The 26,348-nt window shown below is 36.9% G+C and overlaps 1 protein-coding gene across 1 annotated transcript in view; it reads right to left on the minus strand.

Annotated features, from left to right (window-relative positions):
- Nucleotides 1-26,348, minus strand: part of MAP3K5 (mitogen-activated protein kinase kinase kinase 5) — a 98,242-nt gene that overhangs the window by 3,425 nt on the left and 68,469 nt on the right. Inside the window, exons 13-27 of the mRNA XM_084283533.1 lie at nucleotides 24,134-24,229; nucleotides 22,752-22,833; nucleotides 20,698-20,831; nucleotides 17,971-18,098; nucleotides 17,059-17,195; nucleotides 16,350-16,455; nucleotides 15,238-15,395; nucleotides 14,586-14,763; nucleotides 13,527-13,547; nucleotides 12,208-12,385; nucleotides 11,944-12,112; nucleotides 9,062-9,247; nucleotides 5,789-5,894; nucleotides 3,029-3,272; nucleotides 74-186 (exon numbers count right to left, since the gene is read on the minus strand). Of these exons, the coding sequence (XP_084139659.1) occupies nucleotides 74-186; nucleotides 3,029-3,272; nucleotides 5,789-5,894; nucleotides 9,062-9,247; nucleotides 11,944-12,112; nucleotides 12,208-12,385; nucleotides 13,527-13,547; nucleotides 14,586-14,763; nucleotides 15,238-15,395; nucleotides 16,350-16,455; nucleotides 17,059-17,195; nucleotides 17,971-18,098; nucleotides 20,698-20,831; nucleotides 22,752-22,833; nucleotides 24,134-24,229 (2,036 nt within the window). The remainder of the gene's footprint in view (nucleotides 1-73; nucleotides 187-3,028; nucleotides 3,273-5,788; nucleotides 5,895-9,061; nucleotides 9,248-11,943; nucleotides 12,113-12,207; nucleotides 12,386-13,526; nucleotides 13,548-14,585; nucleotides 14,764-15,237; nucleotides 15,396-16,349; nucleotides 16,456-17,058; nucleotides 17,196-17,970; nucleotides 18,099-20,697; nucleotides 20,832-22,751; nucleotides 22,834-24,133; nucleotides 24,230-26,348) is intronic.

Below are 26,348 nucleotides of genomic sequence, written 5' to 3' on the forward strand. Positions count from 1 at the left end.
AATTTAGCTGTTACTGTCTTCATCTGTGAAGATGTTAGTGTGAAATTTTTCTTTGAAACCTCCTCTCACTTACCTATTGGCTGTGACCTAAGCCGCAGGTTTTTGATTTCTTGATCTTTTTCTTCTATAGCTTGATGTAGAAGGACTTGAAATTCTCTCTCCTTTTGAACCAATTCCTCCAATAACCTGTGAAGCAATGGGAAGAAAGCACACATTTTCTTTAGTCTCAATTTTTTCAGGAAAGCAACACTCTTACTAAACTTAAACTGGAAACCTTCTTGACAGACACAAGGACAGAATTCTTCATTTCTTCACAGAAACATCCTGTCTCTATAGGTTTATTATAGCATACATGCAGTTATAAACATCCACTGGTCTGGTTTCTAAAACCAGAGCTCTTCAAACAACAAAAAAATAAGTACCTTGTCTCCATATACACATACACCCACTGAACAGGTGGTATGGTAGAAAATTTCAGTAAAATTTCTACAGCTAGTAGTCAGCTTTAAACAAAAATGTATGTTTGTTCTTCTCAGTTATCAAAGCGTTTCATGAGCCAAGGGCTAAACTTTGTCACATCACCCCATGGAAGGCAAAAGGCCAACTCGCATCTCTCCTTCACACATTTTACAAAGTATGGCAAGGATGGAGATATGATGAAAGTGTGGCAAAAACCTACATTCCATTTCTTAAATGGGGAAGACACATTGTAATCCACACAAGGACTATCCCTTCCTCACGTACTAGAGGGCTTGTACCTACCCTCCTATGCTATATGAAGAATAAGAAAAGACGAGGGAAAATACATTTTGTCCTCTCCTAAGCAATTCATTTTGAGAAAACAGAAACAAACTGGAACCCGTATTTGACTTCCTTCATAACACAAATCCAGAGAAAAAAGAATGGAGATTCAGTGGCCAACACCAAGTTGATCAAAGGAAAATAATCAGAATACAACAGAAAATTTGTATGTGAAACTGACTGTAGTAATTTGTTATTTTAGAAGAGTTTTTGTTGTTGTTGTTGTTGTTTTTGGTTTTGTTTTTTAGTACAAAGGAGGAATTGTGAACAAAATGTGCTGAGAAACTTGGTTAAAGAAATTAGACCTTGATAACATATGTGCATGTTATAGCTCATAAACCTATGACTTTCCAGTCTTAGAAAGTTCTGCCTTGAAAGAATCACATCTTCATCCCTTCCTTGAAGTCTGTTAGTCTAAGAACTATGCATAAACTGTTCCAGTTTAGTACTTCTTGTTTTTTTTTGTTTCAGTGCCATATTCTTTTAAGTTTGTTAAGCAATGCATCTTCCAGGACACTGAAAGACAGGCACATTTTAGAATTCAGCTGGAGAATGGACTACAGAAGTACCCTGGCTTTGCACAGAAAAACTGTTTCTGATGTAATCACTTTGTAAAAGCATTTATCGCTACTTTTAAGGATATGAGGGGCACATAGGCCTACCAGCAGCATCGCTGCATTTGAGTGCTTCCACACCTGAGTTAACAATTGTTGAAAAGTCTACCCTGCACGTGAACAGCGCTGCTCCGTCTCTCTCTACACACACCCACAGCTTGGTTAGTCACAAAGCAGTTTAATATTCTGCAGAGAGGAGTGAAGCCAACTTCCAGTTAATTTATTCCTCCTCTACCCATTCTGGTTGAAAAAGGCCTATGGGGCCAATAAAAATAATCAGCCATTTTCTCTTGGTAACTACTTGCTGCTTCTGCCAATAAAGCTTTAATTAATACTTAAACTAAACAACTGCCCATATTATTTACCTCAAGATTTCTGTGTGAATGACAGGATGTGATTATTTGGTCAAAGGCTTTGCATTTAGGAAATTTACAAAAGCAAGGTGCTAGGAAACAATACCTCTACAGATTGATCACTTCTGATGCTATTACTTCCCAAGTCTATGCTGGGGAAAGTGAAGCAATCCAAGCAATTTTTTTGATGTTGGTTTTAAATATATCAGTAAGGTAAACTATTTCTGTGGTCATCGAAAACTAAAAAGTGAATTGTAAGGTGAGAATTCAAAAATACTCATACTCTATTAAAAATAGTATATATAACGTAGTACTCTATGGCAAAGTTTCTGGACACATTTAAAATAAAAGTGCAATTTAGCATTTCAATTCAAATTGGGTCAATAAGTATGCAGAATGTGCTGGCAGCACATAAGCATAGCAACTGTGTTATTGAAGATATGTTCTCCTATCAAGGTCATATTCAAAATTTACCGAGGTCAGTGAGAAATGCAGTGTCCTAAGTCAGGTGCTGCAAAGGCTAAAATATTTGCTCTAAGCAGACTATCTGGTATATTTTAATGAAAAAACAATTACTTATAAAATTATAATTTGGATAAGATAATGGGAATCGTATCTGTCTGTTTTTATTTAAGAAAATAAAAATCCATTCTACCTGAAAGTAGAATATTTCTATTTCTGAAATATCCAGTTTCTGGATCACTTACTTTAAAACACACATTTTTTGATTTTTTCTTTGATGAACAGATTGGTGTTTGGTTTTCAAAGAAAAATGTAATGCTTGCTTGTAAACACAGATCCTGCTGCAGTGAATTCTGCACACAAAACATCTCAAAATTTCCTTGTTCAGTTCGTGTGCGGCTGTTGACTAGCTTGTGTTTGTTCTCCAAGAATAACTACAGAAAAGAACAGTGAGTTCTGCCATAATGGAAACAAAACATAACACCATTCATCAGCCATATACAGCATATGAAGGAGAGAAAAAGCAGAAACTTGGCAGCAAGCTCAGCTTTTCCAGACCTTCCTTGAAAGGGCACCTGAAATCGAGACTGACTTGACTTCAACTTCCATCACTATGATTCTGAAATTAATGAAGTTAATGTGTAGTTGTGACTGGTCATGTACAATGGCCATCATTTAAAGGAATGAGTTGCAGTGTTATGGAATTGATACCATTGCTACTATTCTAGCATATGTATTTCAAAACCAAAACGATATGTAGTCTCAAGTAGGTTAGTGTCTGCTGATGTCCAGACTTACCTGTTAGTCTCTAATTTTAGCCTGCCCAGCTGGACACTCAGCGTCCTGTGAGCAGCCTGGGAGTCATGGGATACCGTAGAGCTGAGTGTGCTCACACCTGAGGTAGCTATTGCATCTTCCATGACAATGCAAGGCTGTTGGATAGTTTGATTCTGAGGCTGGTCATCTTGATCTTCTTCAACTTCTATATCATCTTGATCTGCTGCATCACTTTCTGATGCAAGACTAAAATGTGGCCTCAATTCTGTTAGAAACATTAAAATTAAGGAAAAAACATGAAGGATAAACATAAAAACAAGAGCAAGCCTAAATGACTATCTAGGGATCATCCCCAAACTTTCAAATAATATTAATTATGATATTAATTTTGTTATTCACCCAATGTAAGGTCACACAGAGCAAAGAACACTGCATTTGATCAGAACTTGCAGTATGAATGCTGTCTGTTGTCTAGTGCAGGATTGATTGAGGACTTGCTGAATTGCATGGGAAATTTACTGCTATTCTCTTATTTTTGGTGAATGGCTGCTACTACATACAGTAGTTGAGGACAGAACTACCTTACAAATATTTCTATTAATAATACGTATTTATGCCACATTACTGCATTAGATTTATGTTATAGCTATCAAGAACAGCTGTTATGTCTTTCAAATAATAACTGCAGCTGACCATGAGTTTGAAAGCTTTAGATTTGAGGATTACCTTGGAAAAATTTCTGTTTTCTGGTACTAAGGTCCATGCAGCACCACAAGTACTCTTGTTTTATTCTATTCTCAGTGGTGTGCTATTTCTCATGTGTCTGACCTTAGTTGTTTTATTAAGTAAATAATCATTATTTATTATATCCAGCTATTCCTGTTGCTGTTTTGGCATATTTAGCAGCCTCTCATTAGAGGAATATCATGCTTACAAAAAAAAAAAAAAAAAAAAAAAAGAAGTATCCAAATATACAGAGGAAATAAACAGACCTCTTTCCCAGCAATGAAGGTGGCACACTTCCTCCCCCCAATTATCAGAGAGAACACTACCTATTGTGTAGTGATGTACATCCACAAAACCATGGACACAAAGCTACACGCACACTCTGTTTTCTCTTATTCCTTGTTAGAACTACCTACGAGAGTTTACCAGCTATGGCAGATGTGCATGCAAGGTCTTATATTCCTACAAAATTTATTATTGCAACAACATCTGTTTGTTAATTCTAACCCTTTAATATAAATCCTCCTTCCTTCCTTCAATTGTGGCTCCTTAAAACACTCCCTTTAGTTTCCTCATCAAAACATACTTTTTAAAAAAAATCACATTTGTTTCATAGTTTTTTGTCCTTTCCTTTCTGCTCAAGAACAAGCAAATTTCTCTTCTTTTCAAAAGGGGTATTCATGCTTTGATTCAAATCACCTCTTCACAAGAGAAAGCAGATATATTATACAGCTGTTCCATGAATATTATTTTTATCCTAGGGAAACAGATCTATGTATGTTTTTAATTTTTACATCACACTACTAGGAACTGAAGTTAATTTTGCCATTGTAGAGCAAGCACCAGTAAGTGTAAGTATAGGACATCTGTTTCTTACTACTCCAAAAGTACCCCACAATTTTTAAAAGTCTTAAACCCAGAGACTAATCTTCACATCATCCATGGAAGAAAAACCACAAAGAAGAGATCAGACAAGCAAGGGGAAGCAGTCAGAAGTATGGTAATGCAATTAGGGAAGAGGTGGATGATCGTCACCTGAAAGCTACTGGGGCACTGAGAATTTTAAGATTGACCTGATACCAATAATGCTGATACTTGACTACATGGGGATAAGAGCTCAGCAAGGAGAAATTCTGCAGTGCTCCTATTATACAGCAAAAAAAGTATATGTTTTATATGATATTCAGTGTTCTAATCAAAAGCAAGATTTTCCCTTATGACTTAAAAGTCTCACAGAAACCCTTTATGCTTCACTGGTTGTACTGGGGATATGGAAAATAAGCAGAACAGGAAGAGCTGTAACTTATGTTGGAATCTATAGATCCCCTTGTTGACAATTTCAGTCTTTAACCCATCGCAGAAAACTGAAACTGAAGTATTTTTGACTCCAGACTTAGAGCATTAAATCATATATTTGAAAATTTCACCACTAATTCCAGTGCTAGGGAATAAAAATCACAACATTAGAAATTAAGATGCAGCAAAGAAATGAACTCTGCAAATAGGCAAACAATAACAGAATGGTTTACATTTCTTCAATACAGAGTTCTCCCCTCAGCTAAGCTATGCATTCTACCTCAACAAAATTCAAAATACAATATTCAGTTTACAGGTTTTGATCTATTATTTTCTTTAGACAACTTCTGATGAGGAGACAGAGAGATTTTTAAGTATTTAAAATAGCATGCCCTTAACCTGCGCTTTGTAAAACACCTTCTGAAAAGTGGTACGTGCTGGGCAAGTTGTCCATCCTTCGGATTTCAAGAGGCAGTACTGTGCTACTGTGCACCTAAATAAAATAAGGCCCCAGAGTACCTTTGTCTGCTGCTGCTCACTGGGTTGCAGAATTGTTTAGAGGACACATCTTGGAAAGGATAACTTTCCAAAATAACTTGGACAACATGCTTATCAGTGTTTAAGTTGCAAAACAGATGGTGAACAGGAAAACGTCACTGCTGGTTTCACATTCTTAAGTGAAGCATCATAATTGCAGCTTTAAAGCACATTTAAGGAGATAGGTACTTCATACTTGCCAAGTAGTAAGAAACAACTCACCTGGGACCAGAATGGTAATAGCTGTCTGCACGGCTTTTCTAATTATGCTGTCCAATGCAAACATCCAATGTGGCTTGATGTTATGATTTCGGAGAACTTTATTTACCTAGAAACAGAGAATTCAATTCAGAGATTATATTCTCAACAATCTGAAACTGTAATTTACATCAGAACTGTGTAAAGTGTTTGAACTTAAAGATGCTGTATCAAACAGGTGATTTAAACTATTTCATGTTTACATTAAATGCAGAAAATGTTCATAAAATAGTGGATGTTGGCAATGCTGTATGTCAGACAATATTTTGTGCTTTTTTTTTTTCTAAATAATATACCAGTTCCTGTGTTAGGTGATTTTTGATGACTAATACCAAAGTTTATTTAACCTTCACAGTCATGGACTGAAACCGTAAAAAAAAATGCAACTCCATGACAAAGACCAAGGACCATATTATGAAAGTCTCACAACTTAAGCTAATTAACCTTGTTACTTTTTCGTTACGGTTTTCACTGTTCGCTCTGAGCAATACTTCACTATTTTAAAGGATAATTGTAGGAAATACCAAAGAACTAATGTAATGCTTTTCCCCCTTGATACAGAAAATAATTTAGATAACCAGGGGATTTCATTTGTATGTTGTGCCATTACCTCTTTCCTTCTATTTTTAACTTCATCTGATGAGATAGGTATCTACACTGGGTTGCTCCTAATCCTCTACAGACTTGCTTTCAAACCATGTTTAGCCATATTCCTGGGTGCCCCTATGGATACTCCATGTTAGACACGGAGTGTGGATACTCCAGATAATTTCCAACTCCCCCGTGACAGGGAAGAAGCAAGTGGGGTGACAGCACTACCATGAAATACCCAGTCGGAGCATCCAGCAATAACACATAACAGCTTAATGCTGTTTTTCAGGCATGGAAGCAGTCGAAAGCACAGATCTGCACGAGTAGAACTCCAGAAGTTACAGAAAGAGACAAATCAAATGGGATTTAGAAAGCAATGAAGCTATTCAAAGCCTTATTGAGAAAACAGTAGCAACTACAGTTTGTTTAAAAAAAAAAACATCAAGAAGGTGGTTCGTTCTTAAGTCTTCCTGAAAAGAATGATTAATTTATTTCTTTCATATTGTTAAAACCTCTCTGTAAGAAAAGTGAAGTAGCACATATGATAACTTGCATATCTTCTGAAGGCTGTAAATGTTATTAATGATATTATCACTGCCCTAAAGAAACCATGTTCAGTAAACAGTGATTTATATAGGTAGCTGTACCGGGTTGGCTGGGATGGAGTTATGTTTTCTTCACAGTATCCTGTAGGGTGCGGGTTTACCTGCCAGCCAGGGGCAAAGCCCCACAGTACCCAGGCCTCCTCGGTTCTGTTCCCAGTGGCCACTAGATGGCACTTGGACACTGCAGGAGAGCTGTCAGCATCCCAGGGGAGCCTGCCCTGTGCCGGACACATGGGGCAGAAGCTCCCTAAAACCCCCAAAGTCTTGCCCATGGCCCTCTGAGGCAGCGCGACTCCTGCGTGCAGGCACCCAGCAGCTCCCCAGACTGACTCCTACAGACACATCAACAAGTTCAGCCCACTGTAGCGTATTTAAGTACTACGGAAGCATGATGCAACTTTGTCAAGAACAAAAATCCACAATAACATGACTTAGCTATTCAGACTACAGCAGAAAGTACCTTTTCTTGGTTGCCCTGAAGAGGATATCCTGAATATTAACAGGGCAATAATCTCAGGGTAAAGTCTAGGTCCTGAGAACAAGGAAAGTACTTCCTCTCACTTCTAGCAATATCCCCAGCCTGTGCAATAATCTGAGGTCTTGATGCAGATCTGGATTTCAGTATTCTATGATGAATATCTAATATATGTCAAAAAATAAGGCTGGACAAATACAAAGCAATTTTTTCTTTGACCTTTTTGTAGGTTAATCTTAGTTAAATAATAGGCAAGATACTAAGGGGAGATAAATTTGTAAGTTAACTTAAAAACATCAACTTAAAATGATTAACAGAAGAGGGTAAAATATTTATGAAAAAGAGCATGAGCTCAAGCAGTTATCACAAAACAACTGATGAACAGCAACGTCTGTCAGAAACCCAACTCAGATATTTGTACTCTTCCCCCCACAACTGGTCCCTCGACCTTGTACATGTTTATTTCTTCCAACCATCACAGCTGTACTGATATGAAGCTAAACAGAATGGAGAGCTGAAGTGTACTCAAAGCGAAGGCTCAGAAATCTCTCCTTTGGAGAAACCTCTCTTACAGATTAATTTCACATATTAGCTTTTGTTTTGTTACGCAGAATCTACTTCTTTGTCAGTGTAGTCTATGCAACAAACAGATTAAATCCTTCCTGACAGCTCTGTTACTTCTCAGAGTACACAAGGTTAAAATGCTGACAAAAGTCATCTATCTCAAATGCCTACTTGGACTGTCATCTCAGTTTTTACTACAGAACTTCACTCTGGACACACTGATGCCCAGCACAGCTACATCCTCCCATGTCAATTACTCATCTTAATCATTAAGCATAATTCTTTGTGAACTAACTTTGAATACATAACTCAAGAAAAGAATATTTGCTTTTGGTAAACTAGCTATTTAAAGGGTGTTACTGTGTCTGTTTGGTTGCTGCTCACTGTGGGATACCAAAACTTACATTAATTGCTTGAAGAAAGGTATCCTGTTTTTCTTCTTTCTTATCCTGCTTATTATACATTAAAATGAAAAGGGCTAATTTGTAAGAATTCTGCTAACCAAAATTCTAGAATAAGAACATAATACATTATAATGTAGACAGGCTATTACTTGAGGCTGTTCAGTGGTTTAATGCATTCGTTTTATAAAAGAAGTTCAAGAGATCTCGTTTATGTAGGGCAAGCTTGACTATCAGTGTTTATCTTAGTTACCAGAAATCCTTCCAAAAAAAGATATTTTTTCCTGCTTTTATTATTACAAAGTTTATGCAACAGTGCTAAATGAAGATTCTTTAATCAACAAAATCTCAACAACTGTGTTCAGGGTTTGCATCCTGCCAAAGGATCATGTGGCAAACAAACCAAATTGTGGTTGTGGACTGTTTTTTTTGTTTGTTTTGGTTTGGTTTGTTAGTGTTGTTTCATTATTACAAGTTCAAAGTTCTCAAATGTTATTGTTTCAGTATCTCTGGAGGAAAGTTGATGAAGTTATGTTTGCTTCTGGTTTCTAGGTTTCTGCAGTTTTCTTGCATAAAGTATTTACTAAAAATGACAACTTACAGCATCTTGAAAACCGAACAACACAAGTTGCACTTGACTGATACCATGGCTGTCAAAGTCTAACTCCAGTTTCAGTTTTGAAAGAGTGGTTGCGATGATTTTACGATCAGTGGACCGTACAAACTCTCTGAGGCTGGAAACGAGCGTCATAATATGTTCCCATTTTAGCTTCGGCTCTTCAGCTCCCTGGTAGAGGAAGAGAGGAAACAAAGTAGTTTTGATAGCCATCTTTTGAAATACACACCCAGTGGTCCTTAATCCAATAATGTCAGTTAGCAATATGAATTTTCAGAAACTCTAAAGATATAGTTAAGGCAAAGTGCAACTGCAGGCCAGGTTACAGTGGCTGTGTAACTACAGCTGTAGCACTGAGCTTCCTGCTAATGCAGATTACCCGACTAGCAAAAAAGCTAACTTTATTTTACAGTAGTTGCTGAAGTATACATACACACTATATATGTCTGACTGTATAGGAGCAAAAAGATATGAATTAATATACTCTGAACTAGGTATTACAGACCACTCTGAATTGAAAAAAAAAACAAACAAACACATACTTTGAAGTGACTCTTTTCAGAGTGCCTCTGAAAGACAACATACAAAGTCCCACTGTAACATTTAAAAGAAGGAATTAGTCAAGGTTATGGAGAAGGCTCAGAAAGAGACTAATTCTTTCCTGCATGACTTCCCCATGATGGAACTTTCACACTCACCTATTGCTAAAGCAGGTCTACAAATCTCATCCTTCTCTATTACAAATACTTTTGCCTATCTTTAAAGCTCACGTGTTTTTGCATGAGCTACAAAAGCAGCAAAAAGCTCAAAAGCTTTCATCCGAATAACCAGCGTGAGTAACCACGAAGCAAAAGACTGTTTATTCTCTGAAGTTATGCCAACTGAACATAAATTTCAATTCCAAATCTCAAAATCAAGTCAGAGATAGAAAACCATACTAGATGTTCAACATGCAACATCAAAACACTTTTTTTTTTTTTCTTGAGGGAAGTATTTATAGAGACTAAAGATATCTAGTATCAATTTCCGTAACAGAAGGACATGCTGTGTTTGGTTCTCTTGTATTTGCCAGTTTTATGCCGTAATGTTACAGCTGGCTAGGCATCAAGAACTCTGTTTGCCAATAATGTTCAGTTTTTGACTAGTTAATTAATTCTGATCTGGTTGAAACCAAGATCATTTGTTTGTTGGGGGGTGTGAGAGGGAGAAGAGGGATGCTCACAACTAAAGCACCTCTGAGATAAAAATTCTACCTTCTGACCCTGATCTGTTTTGATTTGAAGAATTCATCTGACTACAGTCTATACTGAAGTTGGTCCCTCCCTCTGTCCTACAGTACCCGATCTCCTTTCCCTGTAAATAATTAAGCAGCCATTAGGGTAGAGAGGTGGACACAGAACATATTCGAAGTCCATCGAATGCATGCTGGGAACAGGGGAACCAGCATGGCTCCCTAATAGGGAACAGAGGTCTATTTTGGGGAAGGTCATTCTCCTCCACTTGTGTTCACCCACGACCACTTTGCTGAAATCATTCTTATGAAAAAGTTCTTATGACTAAAGTGCTAAGAAAACCTAAACCCTGATAAGGCCCAACAAGCAAGTCAGGCTTCTATCTATCGGTACTTTCTGGCATTTAAGCAGGGCATAATGGGTGGACACCTCAACTGCCCCTTAACTGCAGCTACCACCACTTTCAGGTGGTTTGAGCCAGTTTTCTACTCTCTGACAAGGAATAAAATAACAACTGTCTTTTATAGCAGCACTCTTGCAAAGCATGGATCGCTGGCGTATCTCTTGTTGCCTTCTATTTTAATACTTTCTGTAGTTATCACGACAATTGTTGTGTTTTTCCGAGAATTAGAAGCCTTTTTTTATTATTATTATTATTTGGTATGGCAGCAATTTCCAGTTACTTGAGCTGTGGTACATGCATAAGAATTGTATTGGTTCCATCAGTTTCCCAAACAGTACTATCTTTAGAAGCTGATTTGCCACATTTCATACAAATATGTTTCAGACCAGCAATACTCAGCCTTGAGAATCAAGTGAGTCAATTACCTACTAACACGCGTTACAAACAAGAACAAAAAAATCATGTCATCCAATTTCAGTGTTGCAACATTTAGCAGTGTGGGGATGACCTGTAATTTATTCAGTGTCATTCTGAATTGATACATCATAATGAATCATCGCCACAAAGGAGCACCAAAAGGTCATTCTGCAATTATTTTGCTGTAACTCCCACTACTACTCCATCTTCCCGCCCCTCCATATGTGGCTCCCAGCTGCTGCGAGGAAGAGTGGCAGTTTATTTTCTACCTAGTCCTCTCTCCCCTTCTTTGGCTGTTGGCTGGAAGGCAAGGGTTTACCAGTCACTCTACTCTTTTCTATGTAGTACCCTAACTTAAGGCCAGAGCAGGCCAAATAGACCTAACCCTCTCTGCTTCAAACCAGTCACTCAGAAGATGGAACTCTACAAGAAGCTCAACCTCCTAGGCATGACAGACACTATGTGAGTTGATCTTACATCCTCAGTTGATATACTAGCAAAACAGTATCATGAAATCATGTTTGCCATTGTCCAGACAGCACTAGTATGCAGGTGTTCATATGGTAGGTACTAGTAACATAAAATGCATATCTAATGCAGCATAAACATAATTTTAGAGCCTATTTTATTAGCCCCAATAAAATAATAAACTGTGAAAGCTTATATTGCATATATTTTCTAGTTTAATCAAGTGATATTTTTTGATTGCTTTACTATGTGTAAATTTGAAATTTCAAGGTAATTGCAGATAAGTCTTCAAATTCCACTTTTTTTTTTTTTTTTTTTTTTTTTGCTGCCTTTTGAAATTACTTTACCTGAGCCAAAGCTTCCATCAAGTTCCTCACCACCTTCTCTTGGTCCTCAGTTAATATCCTATGAAGGGTGGCTCTCCTTTCGCTATCCTTCTTCAGCATGAAAAACCCAGAATCTTTCTCTTCAGGTGAAGGAGGAGCACTGTGATCCTCAAAATTTTCATCTGGGATACTGAATGAAAGATGCTCAGTGAAAAGGAACTTTATAAAAAAACAATCGTAATGCACATGTTCCTGATACTGACACAAATGTCATATAGCCCTTACCTCAGAAAAAGGGACCTGATTCCCTTCCCATCTTTTTCTCCACAGGATTTGGCTCTTGTTTTGAAAGAGAATGGATCGATTTTTAGTTCTGTATCCGGTGAGACTGAACCATATTCACTGCTGCTACTTGTATCTTCCACCAGAACAGGAACAGGTAAGGATATACTCCGAAGATACTCTATTTAAGAACATTTAGAAAGTAGAATTAAATAGCATCAACACAGTTCTGATACAAAAAGGTTATTCATTCAGACGAAACAAATTCTGACTCCTGTCTTTCCCCACACAGACAAAATATTAAAGATAAAATGAACAAAAAGCTCCTAACATTTGTCCTTCAGGAATAGTTACCCTTCAGGTATGCTTTTACTGAAAGTGTTCTTCAGATATTGGAAATCCTGGGCTCTTTGCCTGCTTACTTCCAGAACTTCAACACTGGAGTGAATGTGCATCACACGTTACCAGTATGCACTCTGAGCAATAACAAAATGTTCCTATAGGGTAAGTCATGCATGCACATTCCAATAATTTAGTTTTTAAATGTCTCTCTATATAGAGCTTACTTATCTATTAGAATATAAAAAGCATTTTTACATAATATAGAGAAATATCTTATTACATATATTTATGCATCAGATTTGTACAAATTTAATTAGTTCATAGGCTTTGATTCATAATAAACATGAACGTTAAGAGGTGGGGATTTTTTTTTTCTATTAATCAAGAGTATGTACAATTACTGTTGCAAGAAACTATCGATACCTCTTTCATATGTCCACATTTCAAAATGTGCTTCTATTCAGCAGGAAGCTAGCTTTTTTTTTTTCTCCCCTCTCCCCTCCCCACCTTCCACCCCCATTCTACCTGGACTATTTCCTGAAAAGGGATGTCAGCCAGGCTTGACATGGGGTCCCAAACAAATCCTGCTTCTGCACCACCTCCCTCACAACATTACACAAATTTAACCTAATAAAAATCTGTTTTCTTTCTCCACATACTTTGGCTCTATTGCTACCACACAACAGCCATTTGGTTCCCTGTTCAGAGTTCCATTAAATTGGCCCCATAACAACAACGCAGCTCTTCAAGCCTGTTTTACCCACCTGTATAGACAGTTAAGCCAAGGTAACATTACAAATATTTTTTTTATTAATTAAAATTTGTACAATGAATTAGAGCTTCCTAAGAAACATCATTTATTTTTATAATTATGCCCACTTCTCTTTGCAAGAATTTGGTGTGGCAAATTATACCATAGTAAGTGATAGCCACAGTATCTACGCAGTTATGTTTTCATAGAAAAGTATGTTAAAACTCACCATTTGTGTTAGCTGAAAGAACTGTGGGAGACAAGCAAAGAAAAAAAATTAAGTTAATTGTGCTGAAATTAACTGAGGAAAGTAAGTGTAATCTAAAGAATAACTCCCTTCTCATTTTTATGGACCATCTGGACTCTCCTCTGTGCAAGCTCTTATTTTAAATAAGATTTATTGCCATTTAAAATTAAATTGAACCTGTAAAATAGAAGCTAAAAGCTATCATTCAATGTTATCTCCTTTACCTAGTATTTTCTTCTTGTAGGTATCATGCTAAAATTATGCAGAATATATATTTAATATATGCACATAAAATGTGTCATTCATACTTTCAAAACTTCTTAGTTATGTTCCATAATTTAAAAACATTGCAGGGAACATGGCGGGGGAAATAATGCGGTTTGCTATGGGACAAGCATTATTTTGTTCATATTACTACCTTATACAAAATGCACTCTGTACAAACATTATTTGAATGAAAACATACACACATCTGAAAAAAAAAACAAAAAAACAACAAAACAAAGACAGAGAAAGACTTTTAGGGGTAGTAGAGAAGGAGATTCTAATCTTTTCTTCCTGGTTTCTAGTAACAGGATGCATGGCAACAGTTCAAATCTGCATCAAAGGAGGTTCAGACTAGATATTAGGAAAAATTTCTTTACCAAGGGGGTAGTTAGACACTGGAACAGGCTTCCTAGAGAGGTGGTCAATGCCCTGTGCCTGTCTGTGTTTAAGAGCATCATCCAAATACCCCTTAACGATATACTTTGGATCAGCCCCAAAAAATTCTGACAGCTGAACTATCTTTGTAGGTCCCTTCCAAGCGAAACTATTCTATACTATTCTAAACCTTAATATTTAGTCACCTTAGTGACAACTTGCTAGCAGAATTCTGCTACAACAGTCTTTCTACAGAAAGCCACTGGAACAAAACACTACAACTGAACATTCATCTGGGATGGGGATCTATGTTCTTTGTCTTAAAGAAGAAATGATATTGTTTCCTGAAACTGATGATTTATAAGAGAAAAATTCCAGAGTGAGTTTAGCAACAGTTACCTGAGAGTTTTGATGGGGACTTTCTTTTTTTGCTTGAAACCTTCAAGAATTCATCTACAAGTAGTTCATGAGCAAAAGCTCGTTTGTCAGGATCTGGTTCAAAGCAACGCAATATGAAAGCCTTGGCTTCTGCAGACATGGATTCAGGAATCTCTGGGTGTATTTTAAACATTCCCACCTGAGACAAAGGGAAAAAAATAAATGTTCTGCACTGTTCTTTTCTCAAATGCTAAATAACAAAAAACATACCAAATGTAGTATATTGTTATAGAAAGGTAATATCGAAATTTGATAACTAGGTCATTAATGCAAAGAACAAAATTATTGTCAACTGTGTAATTATTCGATCAAGTTAAAAAAATACAATTGTAAGGAGAGGCTCTCACAAAGTGGAGAAGTCAGAACTGCTTTTCTTTGCCTTAAAAAAAAAAAAGAGAAAAAATGCTAGTGAATAGCTGTCACTGCTCCATTACTCTCTTCAAATACACACAGCACTCCCACTCAATTGAATCAGCTCATTCTTCTTAACATCTTCATTAGTGAAGCATTTCCTTTATCATCTTTTCCTTATAATTCCAGCTTTTCCAAAACAGTCACAAGATTTCCTGTGTTTACAAGTACTGGTCTGAGTTGTACAAGGAAGATGTCTGACCTTAAACATAGCTGCTTGTGGTTCTCCCAGTTCATAAAATGGGGGTTTCCCTGTAGCCATCTCAATGATTGTGCATCCCAAAGACCAGATATCTGCAGCTTTCCCATAGCCACGAGGCCCTTTGTCAATGATTTCTGGTGCCATATACTGAAGGGTACCTGTTTAAAACATAGCCATCATTGTTTTTTATACACATGATAGATGCAATAGATAGTGAAATAACAAGACAAATGAAATAAGTGGGAAGTGAATGGTATCAGGAGAGTTAACAAAAAACACTATTATTCAAAAAAAAATTAGAAGTTTCCTCATGCATTAAACAAACTCAAAACACTATTCAAAATTTTATTTGTGCTAAAAGCATCTGATATCATGTACTGATCATGTATCTCTTCAATGACTGTGACAATTACTAGAGGTTTCAAGGACATTGGATTAGATGTAATTTTTATTTACTGTGTTACACGGTAAAATGAAAATCAGGAAGATTAATCTGAATTGCATTCAGAGTGGAAAAGGAAGTGAAACTTGAACCTAAAATAGTAGATATTAAGGCTTCTTTTCTGATGGGAATCATCCTGATAAAGCATTCTGTTCTATTTAAGCAGAAGTTTAACAGAGAAAGAAATTAAAATAAGAGTCACTTCTCATTTTGAGTAATTATTTAATATAGTGCCACTGCGTGATTTCATGATTTAACATCCAAATCAAATTATCAAGCAGAATGAGAATTAAGTTAATGACAAGCTTTGTAGATGATGCCAGGATGCCCAAACCAGTCATGAAAGAAAAAAAGTTAGCTTTAGGTCAGCACAATGAAAAAGTCATGTATACAGAAGAGGCAGACTCAAATGTGACACAGGAAAGACAGTGCTCTTCTACTGTGGAGGACTTTTTTTTATTTTTATTTTTTTGTCTCAAGTGCAACTTCTAAAGCAGCGTTGTCTATGTGTCTTTGAACACCGCATAGCTTAAGAGCAAGTATACCTAAATTAGCTTACACTTCCAGTGACTTTTTACATTGATTTGAAGTCAATATAAGTTAGGCAGCTATGAAATATGACCCTATACTGGAAGTTGCAGTAATGAAAGAATCTCCTCTGAGAACATACCAGTAAAGGTTTCAGTACATGGGTTGATTCCTGCAAGTCTCTTTGAAGTTCCAAAGTCTGAAATCTTTAACACTCCACTGTATGTGTTGATAAGCACGTTATCACCCTAAGGAACAGAACATTCAGAGCAATTATTTTTCCTCTGCGTTTTGTCTCACTTGCATTACTTGTATCTCAAATACACCCTTTTGTAAGTAAGAATTACTTCCTAAAGCTCTTTAGCATGGACAAGAAAGAGAAATCAATAGCAGTCCCGCCTTATGTAATCGCATTATCAGAAATTTAATCTCAAAGCAAACTTCTCCATCTACAAGAATTTTAGTTTACAGACCAATACAGAGAAACACATCTTAAAAAAAATAAAAAGAACTTTTAAAGTCTAGAATCTCATTGGAAAAGAAACTGTTCATATCCCACCCACAGTCTTCTTCACTCCTGATACATTTTAATGAAAGCTTGATCACAACATTGAAAACATAAGTACAAAATATCCGCTTTACCACATCTGATGCAGCTATATGTAATTTTTTCTAAAAAATATTTTCTTACTGTAAATTCAAGTTACAATGGCTCACTTATCTAATGCACACGTCAGAGTAGCATAAAGTCTGCAACAATGAATAGCTTCCAGAAGAAAGTTTAAGTTACAGAACAAATAAATGGGTTATGCAGTTGCATAACACCAGGCTTAATCTCCACAATTTCTCACCTTTATGTCTCGATGCACTATTTGATTATCATGGAGGTATTTTAATCCTTCAAGAATCTGCTTGGTGTAAAAGCCAATTGTCTGCTCATTATTTTTTAATGGTCCCCATTTTGATCGTAGAAGAGCAGAAAGACTGCCTATAATTTTGGAGAGGAAAAAAATGAGAGTAAAACCAAATTAAATTCTACTTTTTCTCCCAAAGGATAAGCAAAGTAACAACAACCAACAATCTCAAACCAAGTGCAGGTACCTCTTGTATAATGAAAGGCCCTCTCTTGGAAATACTTTCTTTCATTTTCAAATTCCTGACTAATTAAAAAGAGTCTCTAAGTGTCTCCACTGGCCTTGGCTGCAGCAGATACATTCTCTCAAGCAAACAGATCAGAACCTTTTTAGTCAATGTGCTCATCTCTGTTATGCTTGGAGAGAAGTTGTCCAAGAAGAATGTTGTGAAAGAGTAAAAAAGGGTGGGTATACATACACATGCCTCTGTACATAAACCAAATCCACAGCATCTCAAGAAGCTAAACCCCGCAAGTGGTATTTTCATTATGTCTGGCTGGTGTAACTTCTTTGGTCTCAAGCAGAAACAACAATTGCCAGTCACAATTCTCTCGTGTTAGGTATTTGAAAAGGGCTCAGTCATTGGAGACTAGCTACAGTCTTCCTAGTAGGATGACCACCAACCACCTGGCACAACAACAATCTGAGCTGTATCTGTAGCACATCTTGCATAAATCCTGATGAACCACTTGGAAAACCCTTACAGTTTTTTCCATTAATTTAAGAAAGACATGTTAAAGAATGTATTTTTTTTTTGCATGAAATACATCACTCTGCAGTACTATAGGTCTTACATTTTTAAGAGGTTAAGCAAAAATAATCACCAAACCAGTCTTGACCACTACTTACCACCAGGCACCTGCTCCATGAATATCTTAATGAAACCATCCTCACTAAGAGATCCTAAATACTGGACAATGTTCTTATGTTTGAGATGCTTATGCAAAGCTATTTCTTCATGCAGAGGTTGGGAGTATCTGTAAAGAAAAATTTATACAATACTGAGCTTTAGGAATAAAGTCTTGGGTTTACTATGGTAAAGTTTTATATCAGGTCCCATGAGACATATTTACAGTGAAGTACTTCATTCAGTAATACAATATGATCTGTTAGACACATTTAACGTCAATGGTTATAACCACCACATAATAAGAAATCATTCACATATGAATATACACAACATACAAAATAATATGTAATATTGTATACACACACAAAATGTGGTAAGTGTACATTTATTTACATAGACAGACTAGGCACAATAATTTGTGGAAAAGGAACTACAATCCAGCTCAACAGAAAGAGAATAAATGGTTGTATTTAGATTAGTGTCAAAGTGAACTAGTAAACAATTGAGTTAATGTATAATTAAGATCAGCTGAATAATTAAAACAAATCACCATTTAAGTTTCTACTAATAAAGGAGGAGCCTTATCTGAAAGCAAGAGTGGATAGCTATCAAAGTAAGAAATCAGGAGTCTTTTCATGGAGACAGATTCGGAAGAACTGATGAGAATAATTTCAAAATTAGTTTAGTCAAAGATCAAGTATTTTTCAGAGATGTACGCTTTTTCTGCAGTCTTTTTTGTCAACATTTCTGAAGTCCAGATCCTTCTGGTGTGGAACAGCACCAGAACTCTACCTCAGAAGCTGACGTGGTCCCCTGAGCAAGCTCTAACACTCTTCTTCCACCCACGGGTGAGTCGCACACACCCTGGCAGGTTAGCTGCCAGATCCTGTGTTTTGTCTGGCAAAATTTAGGTAATACATTCAGAGTCTGGTGGCTACTTCCAACAAAATACTAACGTCTGTAGTCATACTTTCAGGATAGGTGAGATAGATGTTGGACACGGACTTCTCCGTTGAGTTCAAGAAGTAGCTGCAGTGTGTTGAGCGTGTGAAGACATGTTCAGACGCTTATACTGAGGGAGTACTAAATTAAACCACAATCTTAACCTTGCAGCTAACTGTGACCAGAAGAAACATTCTCTCCCCCTTCCTTTTCACCCTCGGCAGGTTGCTCTCAGCACAAATTTTGAGTGATTTTGACTGGTGACATTCTGGCTTCCTGACAAACTGGCAACAACACTTTCACTTACTCATATTTGTGCTGGGGAAATTAGGGGTCAAGAGATGGTTTTCTGCTGCTTCAAGTCTAGGATTTAGTTCTTCCTGGAGCCAGTAAAGTGCCAGTCCCAGGAGGGTAACCCAAGTTCTTGGGGTAAAAGCACCTGTGAGCTCCACTCTTTTGGAGCAAGTAGTTACCAGTTCACCTTAACAACAGCATCAAGCTACGAATGGAGGCTGAACTCTAAAAAGTAGAGGGGAAAAAAAGGGGTCATCTCAAAATGCCTCTGGAATATGAATGTTACAGAAAATAAAAAGTATTTCATTAAAGGAAGTGTGACCCTCATGCAGCCCTCAGTCTATGCACTAAAAATAATTCGAGTTTCGTCACACCCCTCTGCACAACAATAAAGATTCCAGCTACCCTGTTAGTCATTCAGAAATTCAAAAATCATCTGAGGTTACATTTCTGAGTTGTACCAGAATATTAATTCAGAGTGGCAACAGAAACATGCATGTAGTTCTTCCCCCAGAACTGTTAAACTACGCAGTTAATTTAGTCTTGAGCAACTTACATAATTAAGCAAATAAAATAAATCCCTAAGAAAATTCTCTAGAAAGATGTAGGATTTCTTGGAATCATAGAATCTTAGAATTATTTGGATTGGAAGGGAACTTAAAGACCATCCACTTCCAACACCCCACCCACCACAAGCAGGGGGACCTCCCACTAAACCAGGTTCTGAAAGCCCCATCCAGCCTGGCCTTGAACACCTCCAGGGATGGGGCATCCACAGCTTCTCTGGGCAACCTGTGCCAGGCCCTCACCACCTTCAGACTGAAGAATTTCCTCCTTATACCTAAACTCAGTCTACCCTCTGTTAGTTTACAGCCACTAACCCTTGTCCTGCCACCATGCTCCCTGGCAAAGAGTCCCTCCCCGGCTTTCCTGTAGGCCCCCTTTAGGTACTGGAAGGCTGCCACGTGGTCTCCCTGGAGGCTTTTCTTCTCCAGGCTGAACAACCCTAGGTCCCTCAGCCTGTCCCTCCTCTTCACAGGAGAGGTGCTCCCGCCCTGGGACCATCTTTGTGGCCCTCCTTTGGGCTCATTCTAATACATCCATGCCCTTCTTGTGCTGGGGGCCCCAGGGCTGAACGCAGCATGCTTCTTACAAACATGCTTAAGACAGAGCTTTTCACAAGGTATTTGAGCAAGGTTCTGTATTTCAGCAGTATTTCTTTTGGAAGGAAAAATTATTGTGAACTACTAAGACCAAAACTAGAAAACAAATTCTCAGTAATTGCAATCATAAATCATTCCATAACATGGAAATGTTTCCTTACAAAGAAAGGGAATTACCATGATGTAACTGACAATTTATTGACAGCTTTGTGAAAGAGTGATGGGAGCTCTTCCTTCAGATCACTTAATCAGATTTTGGTTCATTAGATTACTTAATAATGAAAGCATATAATGCACAAAGTCTGGAATAAGGCTCAATTACCATACCTGCTATCTCTTTCTGGGATTTCTTTAATAGCAATTCTGACTTGATTGCTCAAATCTCGTCCTGCGTATACAATGCCGTATGTTCCTTTCCCCAGAACTACTCGTTCACCATTTTCATCATATTCATAATCATACTGCAAAACAAAAAACATTTAAATGAAACAGAGGTAAGATGTATTTCATCTGACTCCATGCACACAACCAAGGCATCTAGGACGTTAGCTTCTTTCTTAAGACTACATAGGAGAGGAAAATACTTCAAGATGACAATTTGAGTACTGTGCAGACATGCTCTTGTCACTCCACTGTCTTTATGGAAAGCATTGGCTTCTAAGGTAGCTATCTAAGGTAAGTGTGAAAAGCTAAGCCGGCCTTTATCTGTTCTGTGTAGTTACATTTATATATTTTAACAGCACTCGCAATCCTATTGGCAGGAGTAAAGACAGCAAAGGACGACAGAGGGCACTCTGCACCAAACTGAGAACTTCAGCTTCTACTCAGACACACAAAGCAAGTGTGTCTTAATTTATTCCAGATGCTCTCCTGACCTGACCACATCTTCCAAAAACAGCACAACCAACTTTGCCAGTGCCAGGTCAGACAGCAGAGCGTGCCAATGGAGGTTAGTCAGGATTGCAGTGTATTAACCATGGTTTCGGCTGAATTTTAATTTCAAAGAGTTTAAGGCCAGCCCAGAAACGGTCATTAGATTATCTCATCTGTCCGCTTGTGTAACACAGACATGTAATTTCACTTGCTCATTCCCATGCTGAGACCAGTAGCTCAAGACTAAATAAAGCATTTATATTTTCCCTGCAAATGAAGATTGGTATCTTTTTAGTAAAAGATTCAGATAAACCACTACTAGCTTTAGTAATATTTCAACAGATTCTCAGGGTGAAGTCATTCCTCTTATTTTTAATTCTTATGTCTTTTGGCATCACTATATTTAATTGTTGTTTTTTTTTCCTCTACTAAATTAAAGAGCCTACTAACAATTAGCAATTTTCCCTGTAAAGATACACACTATAATCAAGTGACCTACTGCTTTTCTTTTTGCTAAAATAAAACAATTAGATAATCATAGTTTCTCATTATAGGGTATTTTTTTTTAGCCCACATGTCACTCTAGTGGTTTCCATTTGTCCCATCTCCAATTTCAGATATACTATAAAAATTCCAACATCAAAACTGGGACAGAGTACTGGATTTATTATTCAATACTGACTTTTTCAGTTAGTTTCAGATGTCTCCAGAGATCCAGGACATGATCCTAAATATTCCAGCTTGTTTCCTGCCGCCTACAAGAAAATCTAAAGACCTCAAGTATTGCATTGCACTCAGTGGCCTTGCATTCACTTCTCAGCTATGTGTATGTTCAGATAAAAAATCAAGGTGGAAATACAGTGTAATGACATACACATGCAAGCTATAACTCAGCTAACATGGTTGATAGCAGAAGTAAGGCATCCTAGGCTTCAGTGAGAGTTAGTAGGCTAAGGGCAGAAAGACTCCCACCCACACCATCATCATCATTTGATTTGAGTTTGCTGCTCATTACGATGCTTGCCTACATATCGTAACTACCATGGACAAGCCTTCCCCAACTACAATTATATCCTTGTTTGTTATGCAGATGACCTGCCAATAATGTAAGTGTACATGACGCCAGTGATGCACGAAATAGACAGTCTATAAATTTAAACAGATGTTAATATTGCCTGACTATAACTAGACTCTGAAGTAACTGTAGCAAGAATTACTTTGCAATGAAGTGCAATTATGAAGAATTTCAGATGAGTACTTTCTCAAGTGGGTATGCTAACTGAAATAAGCAATTAATCTACGTTGGGTATAAAACCTGGATGTGTTACAAATAATCATTAAATAATAATTAGTAGGGGATAAAGTTTTGTAAACCATAGCTTTCATTTAACTTCTTTTAGAGAAGGGATGAGTAATTTATTCCCTTAGTGAAACTCTACAGTAGAAACCTATAATAGTTGGTGGGTTGAAAATAAGTTTAAAAAAACGACAAAAAACACACTATATACCTCCAGGGAGTCTCCATCACATTCCCCTTCCTCTGTAGTCTTCCCTATTTCTTCAGTGATGCTGTTCACCATGTCAAAAAACCTGTTAAAAGCAAGAAAAATAAAATAAAAAAAAATGCAAACACATATTTGAGACAGCATGGGGACATACAAAGCACTTCTCTCTAAAGTACTGAATGAACTGAAAGATTAGATTTAAGCACAGATTGGGTGTAAAAGCTCATTTGTCAGCAAAAAGGAAAAAGAAGATTTTTTACATGGAGATTTAACAGCAAAACTAGCACCTCCCCTACTTAATTAATGTCCATCTTTTATATGTGATGAGACATCCATGATGTCTGAAATTATCAATAGAATTTGCATTTCAAAAATCTACATACATATTGGGTGAAATTCTTGTCCTATAACATTGTTCCTTTACATCCAATGAAAGCACTGAAGCATTTTGTAGAGCAGAAAGACTAGTTTCAGTTTCAATGAAAGGGGAGGGGTTATTTTTCAAATTCCCATTAAAAAAATATCACTACATATGACTTACCTCCTTTGAAAAAACATAAGCAAAAATATCATGCCAAACTACTGCTCACTCATCTTCTGAGAAATATTCAGATACAAAGGGAACACAGTAAAAGAACCCGTATTGACTGGTGTTGATGAGAGGACGAGCTAAGAATTGAGCTTCAAGGTAGCCACAGCCATTAACATAAAGTAATACAGTAAATTTTGGTAAAGCTGCAGCCTTTTTAAGGACAAGAATACAAGAAATCCTCTCCAGGAACAATTCAAGACCAATTCTGGATCAATTCAAGACCACAGCCCTTAGCTCAGAGCACAGAAGTGCAGCTTTGAGTAGCTAAAATACCCTTAATTTTGTGCAAACCCTTGCCAAGTTTCTAATAGGGATACTCCTACAGTCATACTTAAGTAACCGCAATGCTAATGTAAAGGACATCAAGTGTGCTTCTCTGTAATCAGAAATAAAAACATCAACTACACTAAAAGAAAAATCTTAACGAGATCTCCTAGATTATTGTTGTTACTACAAATACTGCTATTTCAGAAAGCCCATTTGTAAGTTTAGAATGTTTTGTTCAATGTGGGGCAGCAAACACTTGTAGCAAGCCTTAATATGGAAAATAGCGAAAAATAATACCACAAAATGCATAAAAATGTAAATCTTAATTATGTTTCTAGTATTTGTCTGAGCTTGTTCTCTGACTTTTCAAACCTCATGCATCTCTAGGGTAGTACTATGCTTTCATGTAAAAGACTGCGACAACTGAGGATGCTCTCACCATAGTTCTGAAACAGTCAGCCACTGTTGTACATGCAGACAACATTCACCCTAACGCAGATTGTTTTTTGAAATAACTATGACACACCTTCTGCAGTGAAGTTCCGTGCAGAAATAGATTTGAAAGTCATCTGAGTTGTGCAGCACATACAGAAAACAGCACCGTTCTTCAAACTTCGAAATGCTGAAAGAACAGCCAAGTAGAATATGTTATTAGAAGAACACATATGGGCTTCTACCAGCTATGTCAAACCACACCAATCAACATATTTATAGTGAAAAAGCACCAGATTAAACCTAAAAAGCCATAGTCTTTCCTTACTGTAAAATTATATTCTTATATCCTCCAATGTTCATATTCAGTTGTCTGCTATCATTTGTTTTGTCCCCTACGCTGACCAACAAAAAGTAGGAGCAAAGAAGTTAAAAGAATGATTTAAATTGACGAGTCATTTTTGTTTCCAGTGCATTTAGATAAGGGCCTTAAATGCTAGCCCTAAAGTCAGGATGAAACATTGCTTCAGGATCACATTAGGAAGCTGGCCTTTGTACTGAAATCATGAATTCTTCCACCTTTAGAAATAAGCCACAGCTCAATCCTGAACACAAAGGTTTCCAATTGGTTCCATAGGAACTGGTAAAGTGATAGTATAATGGAAAAATATTTGTAAATTAAGTCAACGTTAAAAAAAAAAAAAGAGGTGAATGACTTGACCAGCCTTGCCCACCCATTCCTTCCTTCAGTTTTGCATTCATAAACAGGAGTACAAATATAACGTAGAAATACGCATGACATTTTCTTATGGATGCATATATGGCTCAGGATAAAAGATGTACAAACTCTGGTGTAATTGCTAGTTTTCTACCCAAAGTAGTCTGCAGCTCTTGCAAAGATAATCATTCACCAGATTTTTTTTTCTATATACATGTCATTACCGTGTTCATTAAAGAAAATACTAAACATTATTTGAAAGTGCTCTTTCTGTAATTCTGTCGCATGTTGAGGGTCAGGTGTCAAGCTGATTCAGTGTAACTGATTGCTAGTGTATCAGAAAGAGAAAAAAAGGTGGCTAGAGCTGTTATGACAATATGATACAGTATCTGAGAAACCAGAACAAATTAACACTTCTTATTAAGACGCTATACAAAATCCACACTGCTAATGAAATCAACCTATTCTAGTTGGATCAAGATATTCATCATGGTTTTGATTAACTTAGAATAATATTCTACTTTATTTTGCTATATCTTGCCAAAGAATTTATGATTTAACATAACAGTTCTTTAAATGTCAGGAAATACTTGTAAGTTTCAACATTTAATAGGTGTCTATGTTTGTTGCTTCTTTTTAATGATTCCTCTACCGTAGATCCCTTGCTGTAACTTTTGATAAAGAAACTGCTGTTTAGACAAGCTGGGGATCTGCATTTCATAAAGCTACTTATAAGAAGACAGATTCATTACTACCTGTCATTGGGTGTTGATACTGGCCTATTTTTATCAGGAAAAGTTCATATGTATTAAGTGATACACACATCTGGGAAGACAGTCACTGCCCCTGGTTTACCAGTCAGCTTTCATTTCATTAAATTTTTCAAGCATACACATGAACTTTCTAGCTGTGGAGTGACTCCAGCTGATATTAACAGAATTACTCATTCATCTAAAGTTCCGTGTGAGTTTAAACATTTTACTAACATGACATGCACAGAAGCCATTAAAATAGCAATGAATAAAAAAGTAAGAATGTAGAGCATACACAGAGGCCAGGTAAATTCATAAATATTTAAGGCCTTTAAGGATGTTTATATTGGTTATATATATTGCTTTCTTCTTCGCCCCCCAAAAAAGAAAGTAAAGGTGGGGAAAAGAAAAGGAAGACTAAAAAATACAAAGTTATAAAAAGAAACTGTAATTTGCTTGGGAAACGCCTCATTTTGAGAGTTATTTAGCATATGTAATACCCACTGACTTCTATGACAGCAGAATTGGAGCTCAATTTGCAAAACTCAAAAGACAAGCAGGGAAGCACAATGCAACGTGGCCACGTGCCCAACTCATGTGCATCCAGAACTCCCATTAGCTAATGACAAATAGTGCAGATGCTGTAACTCCTGCTAACTAATAATTCTAGATGAAGCAGCAGATAAAACAGTTAAGCGTTGGCAGGAACCGTAGAAAAGCAGCTTCATGGAATTTTTTATTTGTTCTCCAGAATTGAGAAGGATAGACACCTTCCGCTGTAATAACTAAGCAGTCTGACAAGATTCCAAATTTCATGAACTTGGGATGGAAGATGAACA

Source organism: Netta rufina, assembly GCF_964035555.1.
Source record: "Netta rufina genome assembly, chromosome: 3".
Classification (NCBI taxonomy): Eukaryota; Metazoa; Chordata; class Aves; order Anseriformes; family Anatidae; genus Netta; species Netta rufina.